The sequence below is a fragment of the Hermetia illucens genome, chromosome 3 (assembly GCF_905115235.1).
Source record: "Hermetia illucens chromosome 3, iHerIll2.2.curated.20191125, whole genome shotgun sequence".
NCBI lineage: Eukaryota > Metazoa > Arthropoda > Insecta > Diptera > Stratiomyidae > Hermetia > Hermetia illucens.
In genome coordinates this window covers 111644314-111656329 of record NC_051851.1, presented here as the reverse complement: position 1 = coordinate 111656329, position 12016 = coordinate 111644314, and the positions used below count along the sequence as shown (strand labels likewise).

General features: G+C 40.5%; 1 protein-coding gene across 4 annotated transcripts in view; it reads left to right on the top strand.

Annotated features, from left to right (window-relative positions):
- The window catches only part of LOC119651071 (leucine carboxyl methyltransferase 1), a 60533-nt gene extending 56562 nt beyond the window's left edge, over nt 1–3971 (top strand). For all 4 annotated transcript variants that reach the window (XM_038054410.1, XM_038054409.1, XM_038054408.1 and 1 more), the window contains exon 5: nt 3355–3971. In XM_038054410.1, coding sequence (XP_037910338.1) covers nt 3355–3391 — 37 coding nt within the window. In that variant the 3' untranslated portion in view covers nt 3392–3971. The remainder of the gene's footprint in view (nt 1–3354) is intronic.
- Nucleotides 3972–12016: the final 8045 nt, after the last annotated feature.

Here is a 12016-nt window from a genome sequence, read left to right as displayed (position 1 = left end):
AATATACCAATGTTGACCTTGGATTCACAGCTTGACGTCCCAATTCCTCCCTTCGCGGTGTCTCCCCTTCTTGGGTGTAATCACCTGGCTCTCAGTATTTCAGAGATGTGCCTCAGCCTGGTTAACCAGTTTGTGTGCGGTACGGGGTCCCGCGTTATTGGCTGTAGTTTGAGAGACAGCTTACCCTCAAAGAGAGATAGATATGCCTCAGGGAGCTATATTCCGCATCAGTCTATTCTGCAGTGCACTGCATGACACAGTTTCTGGAATTCGTTTCATTACTCTACGATATCTTCAAAACTGGAGGTGCCTCATCATTTTCGCAGGCACTACATACAAACGGAACCACGTTGCAACCAAATATTCTTACACAAAAAATCCACAGAACCTCTCATAATTGAAACACGAAGCTCTCGGTGTCCACGTTGTATTTACAAAATAGACTATTCTATTCTATTTAAGTAGATGTGGAATAGAATCTATTTTGTGCCTAAATTTCATGAAGAGATAATTTTTTAGATTGAGTTCTATCTCGCTTTAAAGGACTGTTCGGACCCCCAGAAACCGGGTTTTTCGAGATTTTTCTGTAAGTTCGTTTTTAAATTATAATACACAACCAATATACCAATCGATTAAGGAGTAGGAACAAAATTTATTATTGATATTTTTTTTGGAAAATGGCGGCTTTAAGACCCTGTAAACAAAACGAGATTTTTTGGAGGTTCTCTGCGGCGAGCAGAACTGAATCACCATGTGCAAGCATAACAAAAAATGTTTCAAGAACTAGCTAGTGAATTTTAGAAATTTTTTCGCAGAATGCGAGGTTTAGAAAAAAACACTTTTTCGACAAAAAAGAATGACCACTTAAAACCTTGTACTTCACTAGATAATCAAATGAAGAAGTTGGAGTTAAATTTTTGCCCGGATCGAATGAAAAGACTTTAAGTTCTACCGCTTGAGGGTTTCGAGAAAAACGCGTTCGAAAACGCTATATCGCGTAGAAGTTTTAATAATGTGGTTCATCCATTTTTTTTAATTTCACTCCGCTCCTAGCAGCATACAATTGTTCCTCCACAGCTAAATTTTTCTCTCTATTGCTGGATGCCGTAATGTGACGCCGCGCCTGTTTGCCGTATTGGAAAGTGAGTGTTTAGCGGCTTGAATGCGCTCTTTTAGGAGTTACTCCAGAGAAACTAATTTTTAAAATATTTCTGAGTTGTTTTTATATTTTATATTTTATTATTGGTTATGAATCTAGTATTGTTTTAGCATATTTTAAGCCAATGGAAAAAATATTCAAACCAGGTATAAACCCTTAAATATATACTTTTTGACTTTCCTTTTTTCATTTCACTACTGACATAAAAATAAGACGAGTTTCAAAAAGTAAATCACTAGGAAGGTAGTATAGTTTGCCTCCATCTGTTATGCACTAACTGGTCTCTTCTCTATAGTTTCATAACGAATAACTGGAACTATTTACTGAGGTATCATACATGTTGTGCATGTTGTTTACAAGAACTACCATTAGCCTCCTATTCGCAGATTCTAAATCACACAAAAAAAAACAATTGGACAAACGGTATGTCCAGTGATTTCTCATGTAATTCAAAGAAAAAATATGAAGACTTTTTTTTTGTTTTCTTTTAATTTAAAATAAAAATGGTCTTTAAAATACTAAAATTGCAATAACTCAAAAAAACATGATAGCTAGGGTATTGAAATAAACGCTATATAATAGCTAAGAGTTCGTTCTAAAATATGATAGTAAATTTGTTTAAATGAAGAAAGTCGTTTGGAAGTAATACATTTTCAAACTAAACATTTTTCTCTGCTAAAATTCTGCTGTTTAATTAATTAATTTCTCAAATTTTAACATACAATAAATAAAAACAATAAAATTTTGGTAACATCATTTTATACTCATTACTCAATTTGTAGTAGTTAAATGCAGACCCACTTATTGAAAAATTACCCCAAATACCTGAACCGAAAGACCTAAAGTATTTCAAAACCGTGCATGACTGCAAGAAAATCCACATGATTGCTTTTTGGTAACTTTGATTTATTGAAAGACACCATTATCTCTTCTAGTTGGGTTTTAATTACCAAGGTTTTGTGTATTTTTTTTATAAAGAGATTTGGGTGTGCATTTGTCCCATTAGTATATAGCACGTAATAAATACATATATTATGTGAAAATATTCACTTTCAAGTAATATTAACATTCAAAGTCTTGAATATAGACAGAAGCGAAAGCTTTGACCTAGTATAACTTTGTTGGTAATAGTGCGATTTTCATCAAATTTGGAAGGATCATGCTCTATGCTGTATTTTGCATTGCTGCAAAAATTCCTGTCAAATACCAAAAATTATAGTAATGTACTATTATTAACTATTTGAACGTGCACCGGTATGGAGGGTATTTCAGAGCCTAGGCACCATATAGTAGCAGCACTTGATTTTTTCAGATATTTCGGTTGAGTAGTTTCTGAGAATGGGTCCATTAAAGAAATGACAAATTTCAACCCCCCGCACTCCCCGCCCTTCCAACAAATGTCGAAACTAAGACCAGTTTCGAATAGTACTAACCGAGACCTTTAATTTGATACCCCACATGACTATATTTGATAAAAACAAAATGTACACCCCCCTTAAATACGACGTAGAATTATGTAACTCACTGCATGCGTGAGTGTTCACAGTTCATTCACATATAGCGAGGGCCGCGATTATCTGTTGAGTTTAAGTTGGGTTCACCATATATGGGTAAGAGGGTGTCGATTTTTTTTCACAGAATATGGTCATGTGGGGTATCAAATGAAAGGGCATTGCAAGTAATAATATAGTACACACTTTTAGAAAGTTTATAGGGAATGCAACTATAATTAACAAAGTTATGGAAGATCAATGTTTTGTATTTCTATTTGAATTGATCGCAATCTAAGAAGTGTATGACGTTAATTTTTCTTATAGGTTTCTAGGTCAAATTACTTGTGTTAATAGCTCTTCAAAAATAGTGCTTTATTGAATTTTGAACTGTGTAGAGTTGCGGCATCATGCACTCAAAATTACTTACATAAGAAAATACAAAGTCTTTCATACTTAAAGAGTCCAACTTCCGGTTTCCCCACTTGGCTCATTTTTTGGAAACTGATCTATATGCGTACTGAATCGAATGCACTCTGGCTGAGGTTCTGTTTACATGGTCATGCACTAGGGTTACCTATGTAAGTGCTTTGCACAGTGTACGATTAAGATTGCTTATCTGGTATAATTTGTGCATTGCAACTAGACTACATATATATTAAACAAGTTTAACCAAACTGTTGATGTTTTTCTTCATATTTTCAGAGTGGAAAAACGGATGTCTTCTCTCAACATCGAATAGAAGCACCCATGAAGAAGAATTAAAATAACAATTTCTTACCGCCTAAGAATATTCTTATCCATTATTTTTCCCTGTCGATGTTGTATATTTATATAGTAACTTAAATGAAACAGCGGATGATATGATATACAAAATATAAGTACCAAGAATAAATTTCAAAGAGACAAAGGCTCTTTAATCCAAGAAATGAAACAATAAATAAATTATTAAACTTGCTCGAAATCGAAGTGTTAAATTGATAACTCAATGGAGATATGTACGTATGAATCCTGATAAATTTGAAGATGTGCTTCGTGAGTTCAATTTCTACTTTTTTCATCTGAATCACTTACCACAAATTATATTAAAACACCGCGAGTTCATTATAAACATGGGTGAAATTTTACATTCGTAACTCAACAGTTATTTTTTCAGAGTCTACAATAACTAAATGTATTTCGTTCTCAAATCATGCTCAATTTTGTTATTGATTTCTATCCAAAAATTCACAAAGTCTATACGTAAGCATATTTTTACATTCTTTTCTAAAAATCTTCTAAAAGAAAATGTCTTGAATAAAAATGAAATATTTTAAAATATCGATTATGCCTTTAATATATCATATATATAACGATAGCATAAGTAAACACCATAATTATCCTTGACAAAAAACAAGTCGGGAAACCGGAAGCTGGGCGCTTCAGGTATGAAAGGTTTTGTTTGCCTTTTGTGTGAGTATATTTGAGTTTAGAACTATCCCATTTGTACGTAGTCCGTTAAGAATATGCATTTAGCATATCAGATTTAGTCCTTGGGGTTGGAAATTTACACGGTAAAGACAATTTTGAGCTACTGTAACTTTGTTAGTAATAGTATGATTTTGATCAAACTTGGAGATAATATGCCTCATATTATATTTTATACTACTGCCAACTTTTATAACTCTGAGATAAACGTAAGGGGGGGTTTTACTCAATTTTCTCAAAAATATGGTAATATACTATTATTAACTTAATTTGAACAGATATCAATATGGAGGTTATTTTGAGGCCTGGGCACCGTATAGAAGCAGCTTCATGATTTTTTTCAGATTTTTCAGTTGGGTAGTTTCTGAGAATAGTTCCGTTAAAGAAATCATCACTCCCACTTCCCACCTTTTTAACAAATCTCAAAACTAAGACTTCAAAAAGTACTAATCGAGACCTTTCGTTTGATACCCCAGATGACTATATTTGGTGAAAAAAATGTTTACACCCCGCTTTTACATGTATGGGGACCCCCCCTAAATCTCAACGTAGGAGGATATCACTCATTGCATGTCTGGAGGTCCACAGATCCCACCTTCTCACTAAATTTCGACAGACAGACATTGAACCGATTTTAATAAGGTTTTGTTTTACAAACAAAACCTTAAAAACTAATTTAATGTTTTCCATGCCAGATCAATTTGAAGTACATGCACTCTCATTGTCCAATCAACATGTGTGTTAATTTGAGAAAAAATTCCAGCCAATATATCATATCCCGGCGTTTGAAAGTGAAAATTTCGGAAGACAACATGAATACTTGCAAAAGCAACGCGTGGCTCATAAATTAAAATAAATAATGAAGTAGAAAAACCTATGAAATGCAATCATTACCAGGTGCACAAGCTTAAATCCACGTTTTATTTATAGGAACCAAAGAAAACTTTATTCAAAATGCTGGCCCTTACTATCTACACATTTTTTCCATCTCTCGGGTAATTTATGGATACCATGCCAATAAAATTGTTGTTCTTTCGAGGCAAAACACGCCATCAAGCAGTTTTTGGACGTTTGCGTAAGAATCGGAGTGCTGCCCACCGAGAGGGTGGCCCATCGATGAAAACAAATGATAGCCGGATGGGACCAGATCTGGTGAATAAGCGGGGTGGGGTAGTGTCTCCCAGTTGTGCGTTTCTAGGTAGTTTCGAACTTTTTTCGACGTGTGCGGAGGAGCATTATCATGCAGGAAAATCAGCTTTTCATGTCTTTCTTGATATTCCGGCCGTTTTTCATTTAGAGCACAATGCAATTTGATGAACTGTTGGTGATAAGGGTAGGTATCGACAATTTCACCAGGTTTCAACAGGTCATAGTAGACAATACGCCGCTGATCCCACCAAAGGCACAGCATTATCTTCCATCCGATGCGATTTGGTCTTGCAGAGGATGTCGCTGGTTGGCCGAAATCAACCCACAATTTTTTTTCGTTTAGGATTCTCAAAATAAATCCATTTTTTGTGTTTGGCAAGCAAGATTTTGCATGTGTTCTGGCGCTGCTCCATCTGCCTATCGTTCAATTCATGCGTCAGCGATTTTCCGATCTTTTGAACCTTACCCAAAGCATTTTCTGCATTTGAGTATCGTCCTCGTCCAAAAGAGTCTCCAATTCGTGGTCCTTAACTTTCACGGGCCGATTTTCACGCTCCTTGTCGCTCAGATCGAAATTGCCATCTTTAAACCGACGGAACCAGTCTCGGTACGTTATGTCCGATAGAGCGTTGTCGCCGTAGGTCTCCACAAGCATACAATACAATTCAGCGGCTGATTTCTTCAAATTGAAGCAAAAAAGCAGAGCCTCCCGCAAATGCTTCTTTCCGGGAACAAAGCTAGACATGATTGAGAGGAAACAAAATGTTTTTGCATGAAATTGCTCATGATATGCACTGAGAGTTGTCAAATGTCGTGCTCATAGCAGCCTGATACGCTCACTGACGCCATCTGTGAGCACACAGCGGATTTAAGCTTGTACACCTGGTATATCAAGAAAAATAGTATAGATTTGCCGACACCCTTTGTTTACGAAAATCAGGTTCAATACTCTGCAATTTTTACTGATATGATAAAAAGGATACAAAGGATTTTAAAGCACACGAAATAAGTCGAAACCTTTATAGCAAAATCACCACGAGGTGAAAATCTAAGTGTAGGCGCCATTGAAAAATCTGAACGCAAAAGGGGCTTTTGCTGTGTATGCCACCGAAAAATGAAAAAAACAATCTCAACAACTTTCAAAATGTAAATATAAGTGTTTGCAAGAATATTCTAAAGAACAGGCTTTGTTTTCACTAATATTTTACGTTACGTTTAGTTTGTCATGTTTTGTTTAAGTTCAGAGTCTAATTAAACCTAAAAAGGTGTTTGCTTTTATTATAGTATCTTCTTATTTTTTCATATTTTTCGACTATCTGAAGTACAAACTTAAACAAGTCGGAATACGGAAGCTCGGCTTTTCGGGTATAAAGATTTTGTGTTCATCTTATGTGAGAAGCTCTCTATGCACGTTTTTTCATCCTTTCATAGCTAAGAATGCAAAATATTCCTTTATAAATATATTTGACAATAGCCAAACTCCAAGTTATACGAGTAAATATGTACATACATATTAAAACAAACAAACATTGGCTATTACCGTATAATGTACGGATCTAAATTGATCTAACGCATCCCCAAATATTTCTGTTTTGCCCCGTGCTCAAAAACATACACATGTACCTAAACCGCTGGTGCTAACATACAGCATGCCCATCTCATTGTATTCTACCCACAAACTTCATTAGGACATATGTCTGTGTCCAGTAATTGACACTGATATACAAATAACTACACTGGTCATTGTCGGCCGAAATATCACCTGCAGGTTTTGTGAAGAGGATGACGAAACCTCTATACACGTCCTGGGACAGTGTCCGGCACTTGTGCAAAGTAGGTCGAGGCATCTGGGAGAACACTTAATACTAGATGCAAGGCTGAAAGATCTAGAAGTAGGGAACATACTAAAGTTCCTAACGGTTATAACCCTGCTTGAGATACTATGATCAATAAGTACACTATAATCACTAAAAGGGGCACAATAGTTCTTCAAGGACGCGGTGCGACTTTCCCTTAACAGAATAATACTAATAACCGTTGTGATTTTTCTCAGATTTTTCGGTTGGATAGGTTTTTGGGGTTCAGATTTTGAGTCTTCACTCCCCTGTGTTTCACCCAATATCAGAAATAAGATCAGTTTCAAGTACTAATTACTACTTGAGCCCTTTCATTTGATACCCTATATGACCATATTCTGCGAAAAGAAAATTATACCTACTTGCGCATGTGTGGAGAGCCCCCCTCTAACTCAACACAAAACTGTGACGAAACTTTGAATTTCCATAAGTTTGTTAAAAATAGATTGCGTTCAAACGTTCCAGAATCGTGTTCTATATTATCGCCTATACCGCTACCAAATAGCATGAACTTAAGGGGGGTTTTCAAGTAAATTTCTAAGATATGGTAATATACTATTAAAAATTCAATTTGCGCAGAATGTATTTTGAGGCCTAGCTTTCATATCCATTGTGATTTTTTTTTCAGATTTGTCGGTTGAATAGGTTCAATTTTTCACTCAGAAGTAATTTGCCATGCAGTGGATTATGTCAATCACGGTCGTCACATTTTACAAGAAGCGAGTTTAAGATGATTATGAGCTTTACTACGAGTTCATGAACATTTTGATTTCGTGATTAGGTATAATACTTTGCATGCAAACTGATGAAATGAAAATATACTGAAACCTTTAGGCCTAGACGTAACTGTCTTCTAGGAAGGCGTCCAGTGCTACTTGCAAGCTAACTTTAAATGTGATCCCATCAAAATAACTTACATTTAGAAACTGATCAATTCTGCCCAAGTGTTTCTATGAACTATTGGACCTTAGCTAATTGAACAGGCTCATAGAACCTTATATTCCAACATTAGTATCTTCACTGGTTTCTCATACTTGTCAAAATGTTTTGTATGGAAGTTAACTAAAATGGGCAGACTCAACGAAAAAGGAATAATATTAAAATTTTTAATTATTCGAACTCAGAGATTGTCAGATCAGGCCAGCTTGAATTACACAACCATCCCATCGAAAACGGCTCTTTCGCAATTTTTCCTACAATTGATGCAACCCCATATCGATCGCGGAAACTCTCATTTCGGTTGTGATCATGTCGTGTACCCCACTGGTCCAACAAAACATCCTTGAGTCCATTACTGTGAGGCGCCGTTCAGTGTCTTTAAGATTGGGCGCAAGTTGAGGCGAAGCTTGGTGAAGTGGCGTGGCATGACTCATCATAATCAGCGGCGCAACAACGCCTTAATAAGTAACTCCAGACATCCCGGTTTTGCGCCGAGGTCCACCAATTCGATATCCCTAAAAGCTGTCTGGCGTCCTGACCTACGCCATCGCTCCATCTTAGGTAGGGTCTGCCTCGTCTTCTTTTTCTACCATAGATATTGCCCTTATAGACTTTCCGGGCTGGATCATCCTCATCCATACGGATTAAGTGGCCAAGAGTTTGCAATTTTTCTTGCTAAGAACCCAAGTTTCCGAGGAATACATGAAGACTTGTACAGTAAGAGCTTTGAGCGGAACAGTTCTTGTAAGCTGAAATAGACTCCCCGTGCGCAGATTTCATCATCGTAGCTGTTATCGGTTGTGATTTTCGACCCTAGAATTATCAACGGTCTCAAAGTTGTATTCTCCTATCCTTATTCTTCCTATTTGACCAGTGCGGTTTGATATTGTTGGCTGCTTCGTTTTCGGTGCTGACGTTGCCATCATATATTTTGTCTTGCCTTCATTGATGTGCAGCCCAAGATCTCGCTTCAATGGCCGCCTGCTCGATCTGGATGAAGGCAGTTTGTACGTCTCGGGTGGTTCTTCCCATGATGTCGATATCGTCAGCATAGGCCAGTAGTTTGGTGGACTTGAAGAGGATCGTACCTCTTGCATTTACCTCGGCATCACGGATTACTTTCTCGAGGGCCAGGTTAAAGAGGACGGATGATAGGGCATCCTCTTGTCGTAGACCGTTGTTGATGTCGAATGGTCTTGAGAGTGATCCTGCTGCTTTTATCTGGCCTCGCACATTGGTCAGGGTCAGCCTAGTCAGTTTTGTAAGTTTCGTCTGGATACCGGATTCTCTCATGGCCGTGTACAGTTTTACCCTGGCTATGCTATCATAGGCGTCTTTATAGCCGATGAATAGATGGTGCAACCGTTCTCTATATTCCAACAGTTTTTCCATCGTTTGCCGCAGAGAGGAAATCTGATCTGTTGCTGATTTGCCTGGAATGAAGCCTCTTTGGTATGGGCCATTGATGTTCTGGACGTATGGGACTATCCGGTCTAGCAAGATAGCGGAGAATATCTTATAGATGGTACTCAGCAAGGTGATACCTTTATAATTGCTGCACTGTGTGATATCTTTTTTTTTATGGATGGAGGTGGAAATCTTAGAAAGACGCTGCTGCGCCAGGTTTCAGCAGTGTGTGGGATTTACACCCACTAAAACCACCCCCACTCTTCCGCTCCTCCCCGCGGGACCACCGTGAAGTATTACTTCGCGGGGGAGGCTCTGGTTCGCTATACCAGCTCGTCCATGTCACGTCTCCGTCGCGCCGCCTTCCGAGCTCGATCCAACTCCAGGAGTTTTGTCTGCACCACGGCTACTGCCTCATTTACCGCCATCCAGTTTTCCTCCGACTTCAACATCTCCTCCACCAGGTTGGAGGGCTCGATGTCCGCCCCTAAGATACTGTTTAACCTCCTTTTCTGCTGCAGAAATCTGGGACAATGGAACATAACGTGCTCCGGGTCCTCGAGTGTAGCACCGCATTCAGGACAGTTGGGAGACTCGTCCAACTCGAAGCGATGCAAGTACTTCCTATAGCCACCGTGTCCCGTAAGGAACTGTGTCAGGTGGTAATTCAATTCTCCGTGCTTTCCGTTGACCCATTTCTCGATACACGGGATCAATGTATGGATCCACCTGCCCTTGTCGCCTTGTTGCCACTTGCCACACAACTCTCTCCTGATGGCTTTTCGGAAATCTGCATTCACCTCGGCTGGATTTGCCTTCCGTTTTTCATAGAGCCAGTGTGCTTCGCTCGCTAGAAGATCTATAGGGATCATTCCTGCGATAACACACACTGCCTCCGTCGACGCCGTCCTAAATGCGCTGCACACCCTTACCGCAATTGGCCGGTATGCCGAACTTATCTTCCTCCGGTTGACAGCGTGGTTCAACGCTCCCGCCCAGACAGGGGCCGCGAATAGCAGGATCGACCTCACCACTCCCGCGATGAGTAGCCTGCGACTATACTTCGGCCCTCCCACGTTAGGCATCATCCTTGCAAGGGATGAGCTGGCATTTGCTGCTTTCTCTCGCACATAATCCAAGTGTCCCTTGAAACTCAGCTTGGCATCGATCATCACCCTCAGGTATTTGACAACCGATTTTGAGACGACCTTACGATTACCAACCTGGATGGTAACCGTGTTGTTCTTCCTACGGTTGGTAATGAGGACCGCCTACGTCTTTTCGTCCGCCAGGTCCAGCTTGGCCATTCGTAGCCATGACTTAAGGACGTGGAGCTTTATGCAAATGAATGGCTTCATTTGCATAAAGCTCCACGTCCTCGGGATGCTTTGCAATTGCAACTACCGCCAAGTCGTCTGCAAAACCAATCAGCGTTGTCTCCTCCGGCACGCGAAGGCCAAGCACTCCGTCGTACATTATGTTCCACAGCAGCGGTCCCAATACAGAACCTTGAGGCACACCTGCTGTCACAATGTACTCCTTCGGCCCGTCGTCCGTCTCGTACCAGAGAAGTCTGTCCGAAAAGTAACCAGTGGCCATTGCATTCCACGACCTTTGCTACTGCATCGACCGTAGAACGGGCTCGCCGAAACCCATATTGCCGCTCTGAAAGACCACCCGCAAGCTCGATGAACGGGAGCAGCCTGTTGTATATCACCCTCTCCCCATGGTGTCTAAGAGACAAATAGGGCGATATGAAGAGGGTACGCCGGGTGGTTTTCGGGGCTTCGGTAGCAAGACCAGCTTCTGCCTCTTCCACTGGGCGGGAAACACTCCTTCCGCCATGCACGATTCGAATGTGCTTGCGAACCACCTTGGTCTGGTCTTGACCGCCACCTTCGAAGCCCTGTTCGGAATTCCGTCCAATCCCGGAGCCTTGCTGTCCCCAATATGTCTGCAGATTTGTATTCCTCCTCACGCTCCTGGTGCTCCGGCCTTCCCCTTGTCCTATGGGAAAGTCTCCTCGCTTGGAGACAAGAGGATCTCAAGGCAGCGATCTCCGTGTTCCACCAGTAGTTTGGCCTCTTGCCGTGGTGCAAACGTCGTCGTGGCATCGTAGCGTCGCATGCTTCGGTTACACGCTGAGACAGCTGTGTGACCCTTTCCACCGCTGTTCCATCCGGATCATGGGCTCCGTCCAATGCGGCCAGGAATGTCTCCTCGTCGAAAGCTCCGATAGACCAGCCAACCGCCTTAGCCTTTCCACCTCCAGAGCGTCGTTGACTGCTTCCCCGGTTCCCAATGTGGAGGAAGATGGCCTGGTGGTCACTGTGGGTGTAGTGCTCACTCACTTGCCAAGCCATCTCCCTCACCAGTGAAGTGCTAACAAATGTCAGGTCAACGATCGACCCTCTTCCTCGAAAGGTGGGCACGCATCCAACGTTGGCCAGCACGATGTCCAGCTCCGCAAATGACTCCAACAGAATTTGACCTCTGGTGTCGATCGGCTTCCCCACTCCAGGGCCCACGCGTTGAAATCGGCCGCAATG